This window comes from Rissa tridactyla, chromosome 8 (genome assembly GCF_028500815.1).
Source record: "Rissa tridactyla isolate bRisTri1 chromosome 8, bRisTri1.patW.cur.20221130, whole genome shotgun sequence".
Lineage (NCBI taxonomy): Eukaryota > Metazoa > Chordata > Aves > Charadriiformes > Laridae > Rissa > Rissa tridactyla.
Genome location: NC_071473.1, coordinates 6,672,818 through 6,697,246, shown reverse-complemented (window position 1 = coordinate 6,697,246; position 24,429 = coordinate 6,672,818). Strand labels below are relative to the sequence as shown.

General features: G+C 47.5%; 1 protein-coding gene across 5 annotated transcripts in view; it reads right to left on the bottom strand.

Annotated features, from left to right (window-relative positions):
* Window positions 1-24,429, bottom strand: part of LMF1 (lipase maturation factor 1) — a 207,308-nt gene that overhangs the window by 19,812 nt on the left and 163,067 nt on the right. For all 5 annotated transcript variants that reach the window (XM_054211430.1, XM_054211433.1, XM_054211435.1 and 2 more), the window contains 3 exons: window positions 9,187-9,370; window positions 6,414-6,567; window positions 3,051-3,234 (listed from right to left, as the gene is read on the bottom strand). In XM_054211430.1, the coding sequence (XP_054067405.1) occupies window positions 3,051-3,234; window positions 6,414-6,567; window positions 9,187-9,370 (522 nt within the window). The remainder of the gene's footprint in view (window positions 1-3,050; window positions 3,235-6,413; window positions 6,568-9,186; window positions 9,371-24,429) is intronic.

Sequence of the window (24,429 nt, the reverse complement as noted above, 5' to 3'; positions counted from 1 at the left end):
GATTTCTGCACCCCGCTGCCGGTTCGTGGGAGTTTTTCCCCTTCTGCAGACGGGAAGAAGCAGCGCAGACATGTTTCTGGACGGGTTATGTCCCTGCCAGAACTAAATGAAGGGCTTCAATTCAGAGCTACAGCACCCTCGGGATGTCAAGACATACAAAACAAAGAGGGGATTTAGAAAACAAGTGAAAAGGCATATTATATTTAGATAATAAAATTAACATCCTGAAAATTGTTTCCTGGAAAATAATGCCATGTTACATTACATATAATTATGGCACTACTGGAATGGTAATTAAGAGGCAGTCAACTAATAAATTGCAATTCAGAGGTGGAGCAGCACCATGGCTCCTCCCGTTCCCGTGCCAGGGCCGTGCCGGCGGCTCCCCCACCGCGCCGGCCCGTGCCAGCCATGCCAAGGGCCCGGCTCTCCCATGCTCCAGTTCTTCAAAGCGAATCCTGCAGCTACAGCCAAGGTGGAAAGTTTTGCAGGAAACCCCAAGCGGAGGAAGGCGTCATATGTCAAGCGGTGATGAGGTGCAAAGAGGAACCTGTCACGAGCAGCACAAAGGGATGGTAAATATCTTCCCCCCAAGTCCCCGGCTTTTCTGCAGCCTGTCAGAGCTGGATATGTCAGCTCCTTACCTGGCCACCGAAACGAAGTGCAAAACCAGCCCTGCAGCCGCCTGCTCGGGAAGCGACGGGGCAGACGGCGAGCAGTGGCGTAGAAAAAAATCCAGAACTTTTAAAAACAAATTACATCTAATCCAGAGGCTGAAGTAACCTGGTTTTATGGACTCCGTAAACTGCTGTACAGGGTTTGCAAAACTTGCCTGGCTTCACAAATTTCTTCTGGGGTTTTGACTCGGGTTTCCCATCCTTTCTGCAGCTCTGCGTGACTCAAGTCTAAACAACAATCGAACAACAGTGACTTCTCCTGGCTGCGGCGGTGCGGGGATGATGGCAGGACAGGCAGCTTTCCCAGGGATGACAGCTCACAGTTTTCAAACAAACATTCGGCCACTCCAAATGGGATTTACTTCCATGCTTAAGCAAGTATTTAACATCCTGATTTGAAAATGCTTGCTGCTGTGCCTAGGCTACTTACCTTCCTATCGTTGTCATCAAGTCATCCCCATTTTTCAGAAGTTTTTTTTCTCCTTTCTGCACCTTTTGTTAATAACTCTTCTAAGCATGACGTGAAATTGCTTGACAGAGACCTGTGCGCACAGGGAGGGCCATGGGAAAGCCCCCAGCAGCAGGAGAGGATGAGGGAGCGCTGCAGTGGCACGGAATGCACATGCTGGGATGGCCGGGAAGGGTCAAGGGCCCCATTTCCACCCGGTGCTGCCATGGCAGGGAGGTGAATGATGTGCTCCAGGGCTGACGCACACCTCCGGCACGCACCCGAGTACCCTCCTCCTGCCCATGCACAAGCCCCGCGACGCTAATTGCTGCTCATCAGCTGGTGTGGCAAGCTGGAAAGAGAAAAGTCTGCCAGATAGACAGGTTCTCTGTGGCTTGATCCATCAGGATCCAACTGTACCATGAGGCCATTGACTCGGTGTTGCCATGTTGACGCTCACGAACTTGCATTTCACATGATTTGAGACAAAAACCATCATCGTGTTGCATCCCACAGCGTTACCAAGGAGAGAACACCTTGGCAAGCACATACGCGCTCCAGCAGTCTCCTGCCCTGGCGAACGCTTGGGGGAACCTTTCTGTGAATTAAACACTAATAATAAAGATGCGAAGAGGCCATGTCATCTCCTCTTCCTCCTCCCCAGGCTGTCCCGTACATCCCAGTCGCTCCATGCCCGGCCCGGCTCTGTGGAGAGACGGCGCTGGGGTGTGATGGTGCCTCTCAGCCTGGGATACATCAGGGTTTATGCCCTGTCCTCCTTTGGTTTTAAACCTGAGATCACCTTGTATTTTAAAGCCTTTGGGATATTCCAACCCTGGAAACAAACAGCCTTTCCCTTATCTCAGAAACAGCCTTCGCTAGGGTGAGCTGGATTTCTCCTCCGCTGCCGGAGCCCTCCCAAAATACTGTCAGATTTAAACCAAAAGCTCCCATTCAACCTTCTGCACCTTCATGTAAAGCTGGGCACCGTTCCTGGCTTGAGTTTTAACCTTTGCTGTCGTCGTGCTGAGGGATAAGCATACCTAATGCAGATTAAATGAAATTCCAGCACACAAAAACTAGCGGGGTAAATATAAAACCATAGCCAAAGAGCGATCGCTATGTCATCGCTGAGGAATCCAAAAGGCGCCTAAATGAAAATACCACAAAGAAAGCAAACAGAGCAGTTTGGGGCAGGGGGAGAGGAGCGAGGGAAGAGGATACGCCGGGAGAGGATACAGGAACAAAGAGAAAAGCCCGTGATAACCTGAGGTGGGTCCGCCCTGTGCCACTGCTGTTACCCCCGGTTCTGTAAAACCTGGTACAAGTTCTCATGCTCACGTGAATAAGATTTTGCAGAATAGGCTAAAAGATATACAAGAATTAATTGTACAAGTTTCCCCCCCCCAGCTCTTTTTTTAATTTATGGCTGTCAGCTGTTTGCTGATAGCACGTGGGGAAAATATTTTGAGGGACCCTACGTCCATATGTAGGCAGGCTGACAGTGGAAGCAACTGCCATTGTCCCCAGGAATGTCCCCAAGAGGGATGTGGGTTCAAGCCGGCCGACGGAGTGGGCAGCTGGGGATGCTGCCAGCCCCGGCGAGTCCCGGGCACCCTGCAAGGCAGCTTCTGCCCCACCATGCCACCGCTCCGCAGGGCAGGTGCAGTCCAGAGGCTTTCTCAATGTCTTTAACTCTCGTTATTGCTGAGAAACAATTAAAAAGCCTCACATAACATTTCCAAGAGTTTCATTACACTAGTAGCACACATCCTTTAGGAATACCACCTTTTTGTTTTTTTAATGTAATTAACTTAGCTGGAGATTCAAATATTCCCCACCCGCCCCAACACATAGTACATTCATACAAATTGTTTTTCCTGGTCAAGGGACACCTGAGTCTCAGAACACCCAAAGGCACGTACCTGGAAGGCAGCGAACCACATAAGCCAGTCCAGGCGGTAGTGGTAGGGGGTGATAAAGCACGGCCTCCTCTTCAAGTCCCCGGGCTTGCATTTGAAGTCATACTCCTCCCAGACAGCAGTGGGGTCATTGGGATCCAGGCTGGACGTCCCCTGAAGGATGACTTCTGTTCTCTCCTTGGTAATGCTGTGGGACACATGATATTGTTTGTTGTCTCTAATCATGTAAAATGCGAGTTCACAAGAGTCAACATGGCAACGCGAGTCAATGGCCTCATGGTACAGTTGGATTCTGATGGATTAAGCTACAGAGAACCTGTTTATGCGGCAGACTTTTCTGTCTTCATCAGCAAAGTACATGGAAAACTTCAACTTCCATGCTCTCCCACGCTCCTCCCTATCCCACTGCAGTTGTGCCAGTTCAAAGAGGGACTATGGCCCAAAAAGATGATTCCTACTGAAATTGATGGGTCTGTCTGTCTAGATCACAGCCTAACACTGTCCAAGACACTGAGAGAATATAACGAGTGTCTCCCCACATGAGCATCTTCAATCTGCACCACCTTCTCTCTTTGTCCCATGTCTCTGAAGAAAGCCTTTGTCTCTGTTATTCCAATGACTCTTAGGATGCAAGAGCTGACTACAAGCTCCTGATGATATGAGAAAATGGAGATGAAAGATGGTTACAAAGCATAGCTCCATCTCCAGGTTTTTAGCATGCACCATGTGCAAAAATACAGACTTGTAACTGGCACGTGTGGTTGCCCTAATGCCATGGCCACCAACAATATCTGCAGGGGAAATTTCACAGGTGATTGCGCACAGATATCCTGCTTCTGCGTTTTTGGACACCTCCAGCCGTGGGATCAACAGAGCAGCTTCCAGCTGGGACCACTCCAGTGTCCCCTTGGTGAGCCCAGCTCTCCCTGCAGCGCTGCTGGCCAGGGGTGCCGAGCTCCAGCTTGAAACTTGGCCATGGGAAAGGGCAGGACACGCTCAATGAGCCCAGGTTCACTGGCTACAGCTGCTTGAGCCTTAGGGAGGTGGTTGGCCCCATACGGAGCACCCCCCCAGGAGCTGACTCTTGGGGCATCATTAACAGCTGTCTCTACATGCCCAAACATTTCACCCTCCTGGCTGGAAGACAGGTCTCATGGAGCTATTACTCTGCAAGAGGAGGAGGAGGAGGTAACATGTGAGCCAATGCAAACCAAGCCAAGAAAAGCAGAAAGTGAAAACAAAAAAAGCCCCCCATAGCCAGTTGATATATAGAAACTTGGTTAAAAAGCACCCCAGCCTTACGGCAGGTCACGAGTATTCCCTTTGCTGCCTGGCTGGACTCTTTCTGCACAGCAAGGTGGTAGAGCAGCAGGGATGGCAAACTCTCCAGGCCATGGAAAGCCTATGTGAAAACACCATCATCAAGTTCTCAATGACCTGTCAGTGACGCTCGCCTACACTGGAGAGCTGTTTTCCATAACGAACACATAACCGCGTAACTCTGCCTATCAAAGTTGTCCAGCTCCCAACACCCTTTTAATTTTTTACTACTTTGGTCCCTCCTCCTCCAACCCAAGAACCCAAAAGTTTGGAAACACACACAGCCTCCACCTTCTCCCCCAATGGCTTCCAGTGATAGAGGCTTACAACCCAAGGAATGCTGTACGTCTCCGCTTATAATTGTTACCTACATTTAATAGATTTCTGGATTCTCCAGCCAAGTTCCATATTATACGCGGGGCTGAGTTATGAGCCGTGGCCAGCTGCCCAATGGTTAGAAACACACTGTAAATCAGGGACACCAAATTACTAATAAAAGTATGTTCCTACTGTGTGATTCAAAATATGTCAAGTTTCACATAATCGTATATTCATTATAAGTTGCAATCCTCTTTTTATTGGTTTACATAGGCTGGAATTACAAACATATTACAGCAGCATTTCATCACATGCTCTTTAGGTTCTGGTAACTGTTGAAACAGAAACCATAGACTGAAGAAGAAAAAGAACAACAACCCAAAGAAAACAATCTCCCGTAGCTTCACCACTGCAGCCTTCAAAGAGGTTCGGGGGTTATTTCTCCCTCTCCCAAAAAAAAGGAGAAACTTCAGCATTTTCCACAACTAGGGTTGATATTTTTAATCATGTCTTTTTCTAACTTTTTTTCTTTCCACAGAAGTTTCTGCTATTTGAAAAAGTGGGGAAAAACATCATACTAATTTGATGTGCTCCAGGTGCCCTTTGCATCTCCAAGGCTCACAGTGAGACCTGCTCCTCCCCTTCCCCATCCGCTCAGCCAGCGCTCTCAACAGCCAACCGGCTTTGCCTTTTATAAAACCTATTTAATTACTGTTGGCTTCTCCTGTAGGACCTTGTCTAGAGCCCACTAACCCAAGAGCTGCCCATCCCACACCTTGGCTCAGATCTCTGGGGAACATCCCATGGCCACCATGGCGAGATGGTGGCAAAGCCAGAGGTCTACGCAGAGAAGACTGGCCCTGTTGTTGCCCCTGGGGCAAGCTGTTCTGATGAAGCCCTGGTTTTCAGCATTTTCTCAGTTGGAAGAGGCTGGGAGGGCCAGCACACAAGAACGGTTACGGTGAGCCCAACCATGCCTCACGTAAGCCTGGTGACCTGTCCTCAGAAAACCCAGACTCACATGCTTCAAAACCAGTCCAGTTACAAACGTAACTGGAGATGCTTCCCTTGTCCAGTCCCACCTTGCATCCATAAGCAGAATTTCCTGAGCTGAAGGCAGCAGCCAGACTGCTGCTGGGCCTGTCCTCTCAATCTGTCTTGTTCTTTTTTGAGGCCATTTATACTTTCGTCTCCACAGTTTCCTGTAGCCATGAATTCCCCAAGTCACTCACTGGAAAAAGCACTTCCTTTTGTTGGCCTTCAATCTGCTACCCAATAGCTTATGTGAATATTTACATGAGGGAGAGCAAATGAGCGCAGGGGAAGAGAAGTTCACCATAAATATAGCGGGCTGGTGATGGTGAAGGCTATCCACTGGATGAACTCTCTTATGGATATTTTTGTCCTGCTATTACATTTGCTGTATCAATATAATGAGCTAACTAAAAGTGGCTCAAAAAAAATAAATTATAATTCAGTGGGAAAGAAACCTGCTCCTTTCCTCCTTCTCTCTCAAAAACAGATATTCCATAAATTATAATGCAGCGAGAAGAGAAAAAAAAAAAACGCTCCTTTTCTCCTTCTCTCTCATAAACAGATATTCCCAGTCTACTAGCTACCGGAAGGATTTCTAGGATTTTGGTTTAGGTTTAAGGCACACAGACTGGTTATCAGACTATACTGGAGAGAGGAGCAGAGCTATACGATGTGCCATGAAAATGCATGTACCTCCCGAAAGCTCCGTAGGTGTTCACTATCCTGAGCGGGTTGAACGAGGTGTTCATGACTTGTCTGGAGTTGAGCAGGTTTAGGACAACCGGGATGCTGAGATAAGCAATCAGGACGCCAAAGGAAATGTTCACCACTTTGCGGACATAGCAGCCTGTTTGGGACACAAAAGCAAATCAGGAGAAGGGATTTCACGGCTGGTGATGGGCTCTGCTCCCCCCCCGCTCCCCTGCCCGACTGCCCCCCCGGCAGCCGGGACCCTGCCTGGGTGCTCACAGCTGCTCTCAGCTCTCGTCTGGGGCTGACAAATGCTCCGCCGTAATCAACCCGACCTTGCCGAGGGCCATACGCTATCAATCCAGAGATCTGCCTTTCTCTAAATAGTCTGAGAAAGGGCTAAAAAGAAAAATGTCTAAAATGTAAGATTAATCATTGCTTTAATACAGGGGGAAAAAACACAGCTGGCACTTGCACCTTGCTCAAAATTGCCCTCCTGGTTTCTAAGCTGTGCGTGGAGCGTCTCCAGCCCCCCGGGGCTCCGCTCCTGCCTCCTCCCCGCCGCCCCAGGCTCTCACCACCTCGACTTATTTCTTGCATTTCCCCCCCCCCCGTCTCGCTCACTAGCTCCATTCAAACCTCCTTTTCCTTTTGCAAATCCCTATTGCTTGTCATTTGCGTACGAGACGTGGGTTGCTTCACCAGCGCTTTGGCATTCGGTTTGCAGGAGCAGCCCAGGGCTGTGCTGGGTTTCAGTCTAAGGAGACACCTACTGCAATCAGACAAATAAGCAGACCTGACCTCTGAGGGGTTCCTACCCTTATGGCCGTTTTGAATTTGTTTAACATTAACAGCCAAAGGATCAGATTCAAAGCAATTGCACGTAGCTTTCCCCTTATCTCTGCAGGAGAGGGATGTTTATTTGAACCTCTCTCAGAAGCTATTAATAATTGTTTAGTCTGAGAACATTTCTGGAGAATCATTTGATTTGGGAAGGAGCTCGCCGAGATGCCTCCCCCCATCCCCTGTGCTGCTGCGAGCGCAGTATGAGTCTGTCAGGCATTCTTTTGTCTTTTAGATGGGCTAAACTTTTTAGCCTGTAATTAAAGCGCAGGTACGGAGACAGAGCCCTCCGCCACGTGGGCAGCATCAGCAGCTCCTCAGGTCACACTTTATGGCCATGCACAGACTGCTCGTCCTTCAGCAGGTGGTGATCGTCATCATGCCCTTGGGGTCACAGCTACTCAGTCACGGAGAAAAAGGGTTTAATATGGGGGAAAGAACCCACAACACGGCAAGGATGGAGCAAGCCTTGGGGAAGGAGCATGGGACAGGAGCCAAGGGGATCTGGATCAAGCAGGCAGGAGCTGAGCACTAGCAATGGGAATTTGAGATCTCCGTAGGAATTACACACACACACTTCAAGGATGTGGCCAGAGCCGTGTAAAATCGGGTCATGAGTGGGGCACGGCTGGTTACCCTCCTGTCTTCTGCTCCGGTGACCCGGGGGTGAGGTAAACCTCTTGCCACACAGCCCATCAGCACCAGATCCACAGCCTCTGCTTTGTCAGCAGAAAGAATACGCAGAAATCGAAATTTGCCCGGAATATTACAGATACCCTACCCTTTACTTACAGATTAGACCTTTTTAAAAGCCCAGAACAGGGACACATCTACACTCCAGAGTGGTGCTAAGTATGGATGGCTCTTCTTGCTTGGGCACCCTGGCTCAGTAAGGTTTTCTGGAGAACATCACAGAAAAGGAGCAAGTTCCTCAAAAATGGGACCTACCACCCCCTCGCAGTGACTCACCAAGTGCCACAGCAAAGAGGCGTCCTTTGGCTTCTCCTCCAGAAACCAAACCACCTGAGTGTTGTTCGGGACTGGATACAAAAATACAGTTGGTAGGAAAGCTCTAGGCTCTCACAGCCTCTAAAGCAAAGCTACCGGGCAGGAAAAGCTGTTAAAGATTTCTTCCAGCAAAATACGTAAGATAGGAGACATAGAAAGTGCATTAACGAAACAGCATTAGCCTTTCTGGAATTAACGCTTCTGGTTAATAAGCTGTTTCTTGGTGGATGAGAAAGGACTAGAGACAGATGCTGTATCTTGTTGACATTTTTCATTCTTCTGACAGATGTTCAGTATATTTAAAAAAGAGCATGTGTGATTGTTGTTGATATTATAGGCAATTTGTTGCTTATATGCGGTTTATAAAAATGCTACAAACACAACTCTACATCTGTTATGCAGCCCCATGAAAAATATCGCAGCGTTGTTTGTGCAGGCGATCTTCTGGAATGGGGCTGCTTGAAAACTCCCTTCAGAAGAAAACATCAGCCGCAGTGATTCCTTTTCTCCACTTACAAACACCCTTGCATCTGCTCTTCCATATTCATGGTATGAACATGAGTTCACCTCCTCCCTGCTTTGGGGAACTCATTCCCTGCCGTGGCAGTGCCCACGCTGCCAGCTTGTGCCAGCACAAGCATCTGCTCCTCTCATGTTCTCCACACAGGACACGAACGGGGAACAGCCGCTTTGCCAGCCGCCAGGTTTCTTTCCCAGTTAGCTAAAGAGCTGTTGGACCCACAATGGATCAACAACGAATTTCATTCTTTCTGGAGTCTGGCCTCACGTCCAGTTCTTTAACCAGAGAAGCAGCCTGCAGCAGCCCGTGGGCATGGAGGGCAAGAGGACAGATGGGTCACAGGGCCACCGTGCCACACCAAACACACCTCTGTGTAATTTTTTCCCTGCTCTGGGAATAACTCACCGTATCGTGGGGGAAGCTGCTCCCCGGCTGCCTCTTTGAGCCGCATCTGCGCCACCAGCTCTTTCACCCCTCCTCGCCTGGAGCTGAAGAGGAACCCCAGGCTGCTGTCGTCGAAGCAGGCGATGCTGGGCACGATGGTCAGCCAGTTGAGGAAACTCAGGTTTCCACTTATGATCAGAAGCACCTGAACAGGAAAGATGGCAGCAGAAAGTGTTGCATCTGCTTAAATTACATCAGAAAAGCTCGGTGAAGGAAATGCCGGGTGGATTTTAGCACCCTAGCACGTACTTTGCTGATTTTCCACGATTGCAAGAGCCATGGCAAACCTCTCCCTCCCTGCCCAGGCTACAGCCCAAATGTACCCCACTGGCTTGCAACGCGAGCTCTGCCCTTGCTTTCAGCAGGAGAAAGATCAGGCAGGGTATAGTGTGACTTGATTTCCATAGTGCTCCTGGTGTCGGCGCAGCGGTCTGGCCCCAGGGGAACCGTCTGCTTCCTGCTTATGCCGATGTATCTGTGACAGCCGCATTCCTGAAACCCTTCAGGAGGAAATATTGGACCTTCTAATTAAAGAGCAGCATTACATATAGAAGTGTGCGGTTTTTTAAGAGGTTTTTTTTTTAATTTTGGCTTTTATTGGCTGTTTAGGAGAACGCCTTGCATGTGTAAGGCAGAGAAAGTGGAAAAAACTGCAAGCCTTCGGAGAAGCCTCCGTAAATATTTGCACGCATTGGAAAAAGCTTTCTTTAGGCACGTGTTATTTTTTGTCTTGCTCTTCTGGTGACTTGAAAAATACGAAGAACTTTCTTGCAGTTCTCCAGCAAGTCCTAATGAGCATCAGGCAGCTGTGTCTGGGCACGGCCCCGTTAGCCTTGGTCATGAAGGCTCATGAAGAACCTTGGTCACTTCTTCACAGCACGTGGCTTCGCTTTGCAGCTGTAAGACATCACCTCCTCGCTGTGTTCGTACGTCAGCCATGGGGATGGTGCAGGTACACCCCTGCTCAAGGTACACGCCAAACCCCTGCCCAGGGCTTTTCATTAGAGCTTCACACAAACCTGAACACACAGAGCAATTTCTGCGTCCTCACAAGCACTGGTTTTAGTTTCTACTTTTCCGGGTTAAATTTATTAAAGCCCAGCCCATGCTTACTCTTTTTTTTCTATGCCAGTATTTTACTTGTTCATAGACATCCCCCCCCCCCCATTTTATTTGTACAGTTACATCCCTTCTCCTCCTTTATACTTTCCAGCAAGCCAAACCGCTCTGGTCTCCTCTCCCAGAGGACTTCCCTGCCTGCTTATCCCAGCAGCCATGCCCTCAACCCCAGCAAGGCTCAATCCATCTTTCTGGGTGCTGACAAGGACCATAGGGAGGGTATCAGAGGGGTCTCACCAGGAACTCGTACAGCGATGCTGCCATTTCTCATGCTCAACCAGAACTACCCCTCCCACTGTGTTTTAATGCCGCATTTATCTTCTCTGCCGGGATGTCACGTTAGTGCTTGCCAGCCCGCGCACACAAGTCCCCTACACATAAGCCACTTCCAAATACATAGCTCCCAACATCACACAGATGTCTCTGCTCCTAACCCATGGTGTGTTATCCCATGTGTCGCACAACCCAACTTCACCCCATCTGCCCGTTAACCTTTGGAAGGCAGGAGCCCGGGCTGCACTGACACCACCAAGGATGCTGAAAACTGATGGGCTCAAAAGTTCATTGCTTTGCTCTCATACACAACGTGGATTTTAACTGAAAGCAGACAAAGCATTTAATTGCTCCATGTTTCATCCGAGGCAGGACTGCTGCCAGCTCAACCTTGCTGACACCGGGACTTGCACCAGATGCAGATCGGACGTTGGGAACTTGCTCCAGTGCCAGCAAAACGACGTGTCAAACCAAGCCAAGCCCAGGGTGGTGGCCGTGAAGACACATCTGGGTTTCCCCGGGACTGCCCAGCCATCGCAGCGGTCACAAAGGAACATGTTAGGAGCGATTTAGCGCGTTGGCGTAAAACAATATATGGGAATCCACGCACACAAAGACAGGAAGAGAAAAGCAGGTGATGCCTGTTTGGGACTATTTGAGTTTTGAGGTTGATTTGGATTCTTGTCCCATTAGTCACATTACTTAGGGTTTAGCCCTAATGAACCAGCTGATCCTCAGACACGTTAAAACAAAAGAGGAGAAAAGGGAAGAAAAGAAAGTAGTCTCACCGTCTTATCCATAAAAAATGAAGGTTATAAATCTGATTTAATGTATTACAAGTTGAAAAATAATGCCCTGATGTAACAAAGTCATTTATTTTTCAGTCTTCAGACTAGCTAAAGAGAACTTCCCCCACCTTCCAGCTGGGTTGAAAGCTGTAACTCTGATTGGCACTACTATTTTAAAGCACACTCCTCCATTCACAGAGCTGAACTTTATCCTCCCGTGAACTGTTTACTCACAGTTTTTAGCGCACATGCCCAAGGAAGACTTGCAAGAGCAAACACACAAACCAACAACACCCCCAGCATCCCACCACAGATAGAGGAGCTGGAGTGTGGACCGCGCTCCTGCCAAATTAACCTCAGCCCCGTCACTGGCCCCCCACTGGTCTCCTCCTTTTAGTGAACAAGTGATGAAGCTTGCAGAAACCCTGAGGAGATGCAGAAGCTGAAGGACTGACCACAGACCCAAGAGGCACAGCTGAAGTTCCCCATTGCTCCTCCAGCCCATGTTGCACCCGAAGACAGAGGGTCTCTGGAGGAAAACCAGCTGCCTTCAAGAGCTGACGCAAGTCAAACAGAAGACGACTCCTTGGGAGCTGGAGACCATCACAAACTTCCCACTCCCACGGCAAAGCACACCTTTGTGTCTGCCTTCTCCAACATATACAAAAACTCCACAACGAACACCAAAAAGCTACATCTCAAGTGAAGAGGAAATCTTAGTGAACCTCGCAGGTTCTCCTCCTCTGGCCAGGATGACGAAAGCTCAGACAAGTACCGGCAGATATCAACCCCACCGTGTAACGTATCACGTACCGCTATGATGGTAAAACTTCCTACAGCACAAGACAGACCACGTAACAGAGCAGGTCTTTGGCTAAGTCCTCAGATCTAGGAACACTGTAATGTACTTTTTACGTATTTCTTCAAGTTGCCCATGGCTTTTAGATAGGTGTCTCTTGACCTCACTCAGAGGCTACCGACCTCTGCTGGGGCTTGTTCAAGAGTAAGGTCTCCATGGCAGTGCCAACCTTATGGGTGGCAACAAGGAAATGAGACCACCACCATCACAAGCAGCACACTTCATTTGTTTTCAAGGACTTCTGGACATTACCCGGGGGGTCGTTGTTCGGATTCTGTTATACTCACGTAACACGAGGAGGCTCCAATTGCAACATGGACCTGTTTGGCTTGGACTTGCCAAAACAGATGGTAAGAAGACAGTTCCTGTCCTGAAAAAAACCTAAATCTAAACATACCGGATAAAGTTAGATCAAAATTAGGATGTATTACAGCTGTGTTACAGGCAAGAGAGAGAAAGAATTTTGGCACCTAATTCTTATTTCAGCAACGCTCTCCAGGGATATCGCCTTAAAGAAATTCACTCAGGATCACATACGGAGTCTTGCAGCGGAACCTGAAACGGGACCCAAATATCCCAGTTACAAATCCAATGTTTTAATTACAAGGCCCCTCCAAAATACCTGTCTGCCCAAACGCTGGTCCCTATGGTTTATGCCGGAGGGCCCCATCCAGCGTGCTCCCTCCTTCCCTGAAACAGGCTCACTGTGGTGCTTGCCCTCCCGCTCGAAAATAAGAGGTGGTCTCCCAAAATACTATTCCGCAACGCAAACATCAAGAACGCATGCCCAATTTCGGTCTGAGGACTTTTTCTGTTAAAAAGATGGATGTTTTCTCATTAAAACTAGCAACATATTAATGCTAAAAACATGTCACTCTGTATTTTATACCATTGGCACCATTTTTTTAAAAACAGTGATTTGCAAGTTACAATTTTCAAAACCCCAGCAAGGAGTCTTCAGTAACAGAGTCACGTAATCTTAAAAAAAAGAGAGAGATCTGACCAATTACAGTAAGTAACCAAAGTCCTAACTATTATTTAGTTAGAAAAGTAATTACTTATTTATCCTGAGTTGGATAATTACCCAGAATTAGGAGGGGAAAAAAGTATTTAAATGTGAATTACATACACATGTTAGGTCCTTGAACAGAACATGTTGTACTCCAGGTTTGGTGCTCCCCCTTTGACCCAAACGTGATTTAGTTCAATGCATATTAATCAGCCTGTATTCACTAACGCACTTCTCACTTAGCTACTTCGTTAGGAAACTCTGATCCTTTTCTGATGTGATTTGCCCCGTGCGATTGCAGTAATATTAAGAAAATAGTTCTGCGCTTTGCCACTTCTGCCGAGGCTCGTTTTACAGCTTTGTACGGAGCGACTGGGTGGTCCATGGGAGGGTTGTTTTTTTTTTTTTTTAAAGTAGTGATTCACCTCTCTTTATTGCTTGGAAGTCAGAAGCAAGATATCTTATTTCCACCAGCCCTTAAAAACCAGGGGATTCAAAAATAATACAAGTTTTGGCGTTTTCTGCTCTGTGGGTGGAATCACGAACCTGACACGTTTTTAACTTCAGTTCTTCGGACCGAGTCCCGACGCTCGCGCCAGCCGCTGTGACGGGCGCCCGCGGCTGATTCAAACAGGGGTTAACATTATACCCAGCCCCAGGGGGACTGAGCACCGCGAACCCCTTCGGCTTTGCGAAAGCAAACCTCAAAGGAACTCCTGCTTCAAAGTCGATTAACGGGAAAACAGCTAATTTCTCAAACATGCCGACGGGTGGCTGTCCCAGCAAACTGTTTTGTGGCTGTTTTAGCACGAGGTGTACGTGATTTGATCGATCAGCGCTGAGGGTGACGCTTGGTCCGTCGAGCAACCGGTGCCTTCTGCAGCACCGCTCCTGCCAGTGCAGCATCCCCCGGGTCGGTGGATCCTTGGCCATTCAAACTAGTATTTGCCTCGGCAGCAGCGCACATTTACCCAAATCTTTCCTTTTCTACCTGAACCTTCCTAAACCTGTGTGTCCTGCTCTCCCTGCCCTGGCAAAGCAGAGCCGCGCTGGTTCCCGGCAGGAAGTTTAATTTATCATTAATTTCTCGGGGCAGTGAGAGCAGAGATCTCTGATCACCCTGTGCTCACCTCCTGCCCCGGGAACTGAAGGGGCTGCACGCCTGATGCTGGCGATTTGGGTTAAGCCAGCAAACTTCCCCAAGTCTTATTTCACCCACGTTCAAAGCAGGTGTGTGGGTGCTGGACCCCCTTCGCACCCACGTTTTGGGGCACGGACATGAAACCCCTCCAGGAGCCGGTGCTGCTGGTCTGGCAGAGCATGGGGAGCATCGCTGCTCCTTCCCCATCGGCTGCATGGAGCAGGAGAGTTTGTTGCACACATGTCACAGGAATTCCGGCCTTTGTACCGTGCCAGGCTTGGCCCTTCTGAGCTCCTACCACGACCGCAACCCAACCGCATCTCCATGTCTCCACCCTCCGCACCTCTGCTGCGGTGGATGGGCTGTGCCCTCCCTACCTCGGGCTTGACTTGTGTTTACCGAGTGTCTTTCTCTTGCTGGACGATATTTAAATGCACAATTATAACAAACAGATGGTACCAACCCCTGTGGTGATTTTTAAAAATTTTTTATTAAAGCACAGTATTAATCATGGTAATTGGGTAGGAACTTTAAGGTTATAAAACTACAGCATGTCTAATGAGCGAGCTCCTTATAGGAGGAACTGAGGTTTTTAATCTAATAATGTCAGTTTTATGGATTATGACTGGAGTTTTATGAAGTGTGATATGAAATACTGTGGATTCATGGCTCTCACTGGATTAATTTGGAAAAGTAGTTTTCCTGGTTCTAGGCCCAAAAACAATTATTCCTTACATTTCTGTCCCCTGCACTGTTACCAAACCCCTCTGTCAGAAAATGGGCACCTACACCCATAACTTTTTTACAGGTTAGACTTCTTTGTTTGGCTGGTTTTTGTTTTTTTAAATCACAGATTGTTATAAAAATACAGTAGGTAGGAGAAGCTCATATTCTGTGTAGCAGACTGTATATTTGTCCAGAAGGAACAACAACAGGCTGTAAACTCTTAAACACGGTCGAGGGCTGGCTGGAGCTTGCAGGCTCCGAGCACGGGGACACAGTCACCACGCAGCACTTGAGCTGTCTGATATTAAGCTATGGGCACAAAGAGGCAAAATTGGGGTGCCCGGAAGAACTATGATTTATTTAAAGAGAAAAACATAGGAACAGAGGGCTGGAAGAGACCTCAAGAAGCTGTCCGGTCTTTCCTGCCGGGGAGTTGTCTCTGCCTGCACCGTTGTGTGTTTCTCTCAACTCTTCCTAGAAGCCTTGTCGAGTGATGGAGCCAGGTCTCTGACCTTTTATCTATCTATCTCCGACTATCTTTAAATTATTCCTAATCTAGCCTGACTCTTCCTTGACAATATTTAATTCCACGACCCCTTCTCTCTCACTGGCATCAACGACTGTTCTCTTCTATCTGCAATAGCCTCTCATATAGGTAAAAACTGCCCTTTCTCCACTGCCTCTTCCCTCCCAGTAATATTCTCGTTTGGATTACACGATCCCAGCTGGTCCAGCCCTGCCTTATGAATCCAGTCTCTAGATTTCTGCTTATTCTCATTGTCCTCTGGATTTTCCCCAGCTGGGACACATCTTTCCTGAAGGGAATGCCCAAAACTGAGCCACAGCTTCCAGCTCTAGCCTTACCAGCGGCAGAAAGCGGGAAGGATTTACACACTCAGAGCACAAAGAATTTATATATTCCAGTAAGACTTTTGCCCCTTCTGCAACAGTGCAGCCCTGCCGACTCGAGCCCATTGCCAAGATTATTCTGAATACTCATCACATGCGCCAACACCCTCTACCTGAGCGTGGTCTGCTAATATTAGACGTGATTAATGAAAACCCTGAATATCCCCAGATAGACCCTGGGGAAGCCCCCTTGATAAATCCTTCCCTCTGACAGTGAGCCATTGATAACTGCTGAATAGACTTTCCAACCTGTTTTGTCCGCCAGACAGTATTTCCTACTTCTTACAGACCCCGTTTTCTTGGGTTGTTTATGAGATTTTATGTGAAACAGTTTCAAAAGCCTCAGTAAAAGCATATATTGTTTACCCTCTATTCATGCGCCTTGTTTTGTCAATGAAGGAAAGACGACTGCTTTTACATGGTCTGCTCTTGGCAAAACCACGATGGCTGTAGTTATCCCCCTTGTTTTTTGGAGGTATTTAGAAATGGCTCGTTTCATCATTTTTTCCCAGTATTTTTCCAGTAACGGCTCTGTAACGTCCTGGCTCTTCCTTTTTTCTCTCTTTAGAGGACAGGTACTTTATTAGCTCTTCTCCGTTCTTTCATTACTTCACCTATGTTCTCCGAATTCTCAAAGATAATCACTAATGCTGACAGGATTTCAACAACCAGCTCTTTAAGAGCCCTAGGACAGATTGCCTTAGGCTCAGACGATTTGAAAAGATCTAACTTAGCGAAGTGCTCTCCAGCTCTCCCCTGCTTGTGGCTGAGGTCATCCTGCTTTGTTACTGGAATTAATTATACCACCAGCCACGTGAGATGTGACTTTTTAGTGATGACTGTTACAAAAAAGGCACTAATCACTTCAAGATAAAAAACACAGGCCGAATTTATCATTTAAAAAAAAAAAAACACCTCCTTCCTTGCACACAAAGTAAACAACTGCTTACTCACTCTGTGCTAGTGAAAGCTGGCGAATAAAGAGCCAGGTTCATCTGTGCTGTGTCGAAACTGCAGTACCTGGGTCCCACATGGATCTTCTCATGGCAGATCCCCAGAGCCACCCACCATCAGCTCAGCAAAAGGGGACAGCAAAGACCCCCTCCTCCTGACGGACCCGCTGCTGGATCTCCAGAACTTAAGAACGCTCCTCTATGGACTTTGTGTGTCACCAAGGAAAGAGAAAATCAGTCTTTTAAGCTGGATTTTAGGGATCCTTATGAAGGAGCAGATGTGAGGGCTTGGACTAGATGACCTTTAAAGGTCCCTTCCAACCCAACACATTCTATGATTCTATGGGGAGGAGCCCATGTCAGCACCCAAGAACGCGTGTGCCGTGCTCTCTGGAGCTACCAGGGAAAGCTGTGGCATTCCGCACCGGCAGGATCATCTCGTCGCCATCTCTTTCCATCCCACACGCGACAACAGTGCTACTCCACAGCCACGCGGGGCTAATGGCAGAGGTCCCAGCTGAGAGAAACGCCTGCACCAGACTTATCTCCCACGGTTGAGCAAAGGCACTATGGGCTGCTCGGTTCCCCGTGGGAACCAGAGAGAAGTGGGAGTTTGGAAATGACCCCCCACCAGGCCATGCCCTTGAGCAGAGGGGGACAAATCCTGATGGTACGCGTGACACCAAGGGAAAGAGAGATTTGCCATCACCCACCTCAGTCTGTTTGCCCAGTCCCCCAGCACCACTCCTCGCTCCTCTGCTGGCTTGTTCTCTTTCTGGTTTTCCTCTGGGCACCCAGCAGCTGGGCTGGGTGAAAGGCGGATGGTGGCACGCTGGTGCCACTGGATTGAAAGCACAAGCGCTACCGGCTGCGTTGGGGACACTTCATCGCCCACAGTGTCTTTGCCATCTGTGCCTGGGGTGGATCTTTAAAAAGAAAACACCAGCGTTCTGCGAATGGGCATACAGTGCTTTGGGTTCGGTTAAGCGGTTAACTCCACTCTTCTGAAACCTGTGGCCCCACCGCCAAAGAATCTCCTACTCCCAGGACAAGCTGAATCTCATAACATCAAAAGCTGGTCCTTCCTGTAAGAGATAGGAAGGAAAAGCCTCAAAAGCCAAATTTGATTTTAATGTGCCTCCAGTTACTTGCGTACCATGAAAATACAGCCTCCCACAAAGAAAAACAGGCTATCATTCCCCCATCTGGTTTCAGTTTGAAAAATACTTATAGATGTAGTTTTTCCCAAAAGTTATTGTAGGCAAAGGCAAAAAATTCCCATTAAATGACAACAGCAAGAACGGTTAATTTTACCCTATTACTAATTTAATCTCTTGTTAACTTCTTGACTCATTATTTGCATGGGGATTTAATCTCTGCTTTGCAGTGCTATGTAGTGCAGAAAAACACACAGGAAAATAATTGCCTCTGTCCACTTGCTCTGTCTCAGACAGCAGATTAAAATGGTTTTGGGAACCCCACAGAAATTCAGAAAGGTATTGGAAGTACCAGGATAAAAAGGAGCAAAGACAGTTGTGCCAGTAAGATGAGAAAGAAGAATGTGACTTGATTCGGTTTAGTTTTGGACGTGCAGTCAATTAGGCGATCTCAATTCTCATAATAAAACGCAGCCCGCAAGAGAAAGCAAAGTCCCTTTTTCCGTCCCTTACTTGACGTGGGGACACCTGATCTCTGGACACCCGGATGCTCCTCAGAGACCTCAGCCCTGAGTTTCCAAAAGGGGTGGAAGCACCAACCCAGCTCACAGGGAATATCGCGGAGTCAGGAAATAGCCCAAATTTGGCATCCAAAACATGATTTCGTAGGCGAAGGCTGAGTATTTCCTTCCCACAAGATGACAGGACAGAACCCACATGTTATTACCACATTTAATACAGAAATAAGAAAATAATAAACCTTCAGATGCCCCTTGCACAGTTGCACACAGACGCTGGGCACCTCTCATTAGCAGGGGGTCACTCAGACATGACTGAAGAGATGCAAATTATTCTTTTAGAGCCAGAGGAATTAGCTAGAATTGAAAGCCTTTTATCATTCACATGCTATATACAGATTTTTGTTTGCCTGAGAAGCACTGTGTTAAAAAAGAACCATATTTGTCCCTAAAAAAGCAGAGGTCAGTATTTAAAATATTTATAAATACTTGCCTAGTTAGTGGCTCCCCTGAACTTATAAAGGCGCAGAATGGAAATAACAAGGAATAACGTAACTATTGAGGAGAGGAATAAAATAACTATAGAAGCACAAATGCAATCGTGCAGCAATCTTGACTAAAATTCGTCCTTGAACTGGGTCAGATTTTGACATATTACAAATTGCACTGTAAGGCTTTTGCAATCCCCGGTCTAAGTACCTGGTCTAAAGTTCCGATCGGAACTGTGCTAAAGCAAGAGGGAACCAGCGCCTTTCCCTGCCCGTCATACACCCCACATTTGTTCTTCATCTAAATGTGAAGCAATATAAACGTCTCACTCCATACTCATTTTTAATTTGCAGCTGTATGAACCACCTACTGTAGTTCCCACAGATTACGGGATTTGACTGCAGAGCATTTCTGTGGATAAGCACAACTCCCAGATTTTCAAGGGAAAAAAATTTAAAGAGAAGCAAGAGCATGAAAGTGGAGTGATTACGGGTGTATATATATATATATATGTATATATTTATATAAAAGCCCAAATAAATCTCATGCGTCAGCACTCCAGGTGACCTCCAGTGACGAGTGGTCAGGAGAAGTACGGATGGATGGACGGTGGTTCAGCGCAGGCTGCCCATTCGGAAACACCCAGGACTGGGGTTGGGATACTGGGATGAGAGACAAATCCAGCCCCAAAAGGGTTCAACTTAGTTTCATTTATTTACCATGTAGCCCAAGATGATGTAGCAAGTATTCCTATTCCAGGAAATTTATACATTTAACTCGATTACCGAAGTATTGTGTGTGAATTTAGGATCGGATGCTCACTTTGGGTCTGAAACACAACCGGACCCCCCCGTCCTGCTCCTGCAGAGCCGAGATACGTCTCCGCGTTACTGACTTTGACACATTTATTCTGCTCTGAAGCTTTGTTATGTAAAATACCTCTTGGTGTTGCTTGATCCGTTGATTCTTTTGCTAGAGGCTACAGGGTTCCACATTAATATATTACAGGCTAAATAACTGCCGAAGGACTGTTTATGTAAGTGTTGGACCAATATAAAATGAAAGAATAATTTTACAGAAGGAAGGAATTTTTTGCTACTCTGCTCTGAATTATCAACATCTTTCCATCCCTGATGGCAAAGTTACTTCCTAAAGGGGGAAGCCGTCACAAAGACACGTAACGGCAAAAACCTTTCAACACCTTCTTTATTTTTTTACTAGAGACCAAAGAGCATTTTCACGGACCAGCAAATCTCAACAAGCTTTACAGCAGCACCCTACATTAGAGGACCAATTTCAGATATTTTCTTCCCGATTTTACTTCAATTTGCTCCAAAAAGTTGACTTTAGTGGTAGACCTCCTAGACTAGGATGCTGTTTAAGGGGAGGAAGGCAAGTCCAGGTAAGACCAAGTCCTCTAAGTTTGTGACTGAGAGTTTCTCCATGGAGAACAGGTTAGCACATGAAAAGCGGGTGGCAAAAGAGCGAGGGAGACCCTCTCTACAGACCCTCCAATTTTGAGCTCATACAGGGATAACTCGGAGACAATTCTAGCTGCTAACCCAAACCAGCCCTGCAGGCGGGTAATACCCACGAGGTACCGACTCAAAACACTAACCATCAGCAGAAGACTTGGCAGGTCACCACCAAAACTACTGTTGCTGTCAGGAGGAGGTGGAGCAGGAAGAGGCAGAGCTACCGGAGTGAACTACCCCATTGGTTTGTACCAGCATGACATCAGGATCTGGCCCCGATTCAGTCCCAAGAAAAACATATTAGCATGTAATTATGGGGCCTTGTGTGGACTTTGAAACAGGACATAAAACCAAGTTCCTGATTACTCATGGTCATTAAAAGAGACCATGGAATTTTCTATGAAGGCAGGAGAAGCAGGATGCAGAAGATCTCAACCCAAACTCCAAGTCAGGTTGTTACAACCAGGCCACCATGGCCATTCCCGGCATCCCTGCAGGACGCTGCAGCCCTGGCAGCTGCTCCCTCCAGCACAAAGCCGAGGAGCGGTGACATCCCACTGCCGGCACGGAGCTCCAAACATGCTGTTTGCAAAACGCCTTAGGATCCATCCACAGGACAAGAGCACTGTGGAAAACCAGAGCACTGCTCCCCCAGAGCACGTCTGGGTTTCTTCACTCACGCGAGAGCAGCGCTCGTTCCGATTAGCTCATTTCATCAATAAAGTCAAACAGCACGTTAAAAAATTTCTACATCTATTAACGGCCCAAGCGTTTCACTAACCAGCTCCATCTCGCTCATTAAAAATACTTTTATAGCAAATGTGGAGTTGAAGTCCAGCAGAAGTGCTCTGCTTCAGTGGTATCTCCAGACGGGTTATGTTGGAAAGAGCCCCATGCCACACGCTCCGGAGGGATGTCACGCTCTGCCCTCCATTTGTCTCCCCCATGTGGAGAGCAGGTTGGAAAGGATTTTTTCCAATCAGGATTTGTGGATTCATCAAAATATTACATGGGCCAGACCCAGCTATGAGCACCTTCCCTGGGAACCCTGTTCCCATCTGGGATGCTTCAAGACCATCATTCTGGTTTGTGGGACACCATCAAATCTGAGCTTACAGAAAGTGACTCACAAGTGGAATTGCCATCATAGAATGGTTTAGGTTTGAAGGGACCTTAAAGATCCCCTAGTTCCAACCCCCCTGCCCTGGGCAGGGACACCTCCCACCAGACCAGGTTGCTCCAAGCCCCGTCCAGCCTGGCCTTGAACACCTCCAGGGATGGGGCAGCCACAGCTTCTATGGGCAACCTGGGCCAGAGTCTCACCACCCTCATAGTGAAAAATGTCTTTCTAATTTCTATTCTAAATCTACCCTCTTCCAGTTTGAAGCCATCACCCCTCGTCCTATTGCTACATGCCCTTGTAAAAAGTCCCTGTGCCCCATCCTGTGCCTGATATTTTCTTCTTGCAGTAACAGCAGCAGTGTCAGGCTACGGACTCCTTGAGCACCCGCCCTTTCCCCGTGCACAGCCCCAAACTGCGGACTGTCCCCAGCTCACAGCCCCTGTGACCGGGGCAGACGCGTGTGCTGGGCGGCACATCAACGTGGAGCAGCCACGAGGCCAGGTCTGTCACCAGTGCAGATGGTCAGACACAAGATAAGGCAGATCAACGGCAAAAGAAGCTAAAAGCAGCTACCTGACCGTAAAAAATAATAAACCGTTTTTCTTATCTAGTTAGCACGGCAGTAAGGTCTGAGAGTCCTCCGTCAATGAGGAGCCCTTGCCTGTTTTGGTTAACAACCAGCAGCTCGTTTATAATACCAAAACCAACTTTCTACTGAAAAGGGATTGAAGAACTCACCCGTGAAAAATGGTTTCACAGCTTCCTTTCAAGCCGGTTTCCAATTTGAGCTAGACACCTAGTAAATAGCATTACAGCTTTAAAAAAACATTCCTAAATATAACCTTGTCTTTTGGACAGCAGTAGCTGGACTGGGCAATACTTGCCTAGTCAAGCTGTTCTGGGAGCATTTTGCTGCAGGTTTTTATTTTTCCTCTCTGCTGAGGTCTGCTACATACTCGGATATTAAGACATCATAAGAAAAATTCCAACATGGCAGTTAATCATTAACTGTCATAGTTTTCCATAAGGTGCAAATTTAAGGTTATAAAACTGTCAAAAACCTAAACAGTTACACGGGCCGCTCGCGCTGTTGGCTGGATGCACTTCTGGAAGCGGATGGAGACAAATCCCTGCGGTGCTGTGGGCTGTGGCGCCGCAGGAGCACTCCCGTGCACAGGCCGTCCCTGGGGGAAACCGCGGGGCTGCCGAGGGGTGGCGGTGGCCTGGCCCTGTGCTGTTCACCCAGCTGGACCTCTGGCTGGTGCGTCGTCCCTGCGAAATCACCTCGGGTGGTTGTTATTTGTAACGCAACATTCGGTAGGAGCCCGCTGGACATCTTGCCCACAGCCTGTGAGACACACTGAAGATGCCTTTGGTGAGCCGTGGTGCACATGGCTCCTCTTGAGCAACACGGTCTAGTGGGAGGTGTCCCTGCCCGTGGCATGGGGTTGGAACTGGATGATCTTTAAGGTCCCTTCCAACGTAAACCATTCTATGATTCTATGATCTTCTAGTGGATAAGAAATAAGGAGGGAATGTCAGACGGATGAATTAAGATGATGCAAGGATGTGGGAAGCCCTCAACAGAGGAAATACTGCCTTTGTGTTGATAGTTTATACATCCCCTTGAATGAGAGGACCTTAGGGTCCTCTGGGACTACAGAACGTCACTTCCACATGGTAGTGTTTTTAATTCAGTTGCCTGAAAAAAAAAAAAGTAGAAGGTCCCTTACTCAAGTGGCAAAATTATGGCCCTTTAGCCTTAACACAGTAGCAGGGATCAAGAACGCCTCACTAGGCATCCCTGGCACCTTGGTCCTTCCCAAAAGGTACGTGGGTTTCTGGCACAGCAGGTTTCAGGGGACTGACACCAGTGTACAGCCTGCGGGGCCTTTCCCACCAGCTTCACCAGGACTGAGACACCGAAAGGACAAACCAGTGGTTTCACTCGTGAGTGAAAGCCCTTTTGTTTGCCATTTCTGCTTCAGAGCAAGCGTTATCTCCCAATGTTAACACACAGGGAAAGAAGTATTCAGCGGAAGCATTTTTCACCCTAGCAGAAATAATCCTTGTTTGAGGTCTATCCTGTTTTAATTGCAATCTGGAATAGGCTGTCAATAGGCATAAATCAGTTACTTGCTCCCCAATTACATGGCAAAGCACGGAACTCCACTGTAATAAATGCTAGATGATTATTGAATTATCAATAATAAAGTAGAACGGTATCAAGACTAGAAAGTGAAAGCGCTTTTTCCAGAATATCCTTTTCTCTACTAATTAGGACATTCTTCACTGAGAGACGTGTGGTTCAAAATTCCCTCTGCAAGAAATGATGTGAATTAAACCCTGCTCTCTCAAATCCTGGATCAGTCTGAAGTCACATGGAACTGTTTATATTCCTTGATTGAAGGAATGCTAAAATACTTCTGGCGAAAATACTTCAATTCCCTTTCCACATACAGTCATCGCAGGCTCCTTTGAAATTCATTTTTTCTACAATATTTAGATGTATCTAACAATTGCCAAAATAAGAGCAAATCCCATTAGAGAAGGAGAACACATCAGAAAAAATCTACTCTGATAGCAAACTTTTTGTCTAGTATCTGTCCAGGTCTTGGTAAAATTTGGATTAAACTGGTATTAAAGACAGAGTCGGGGGAAAACA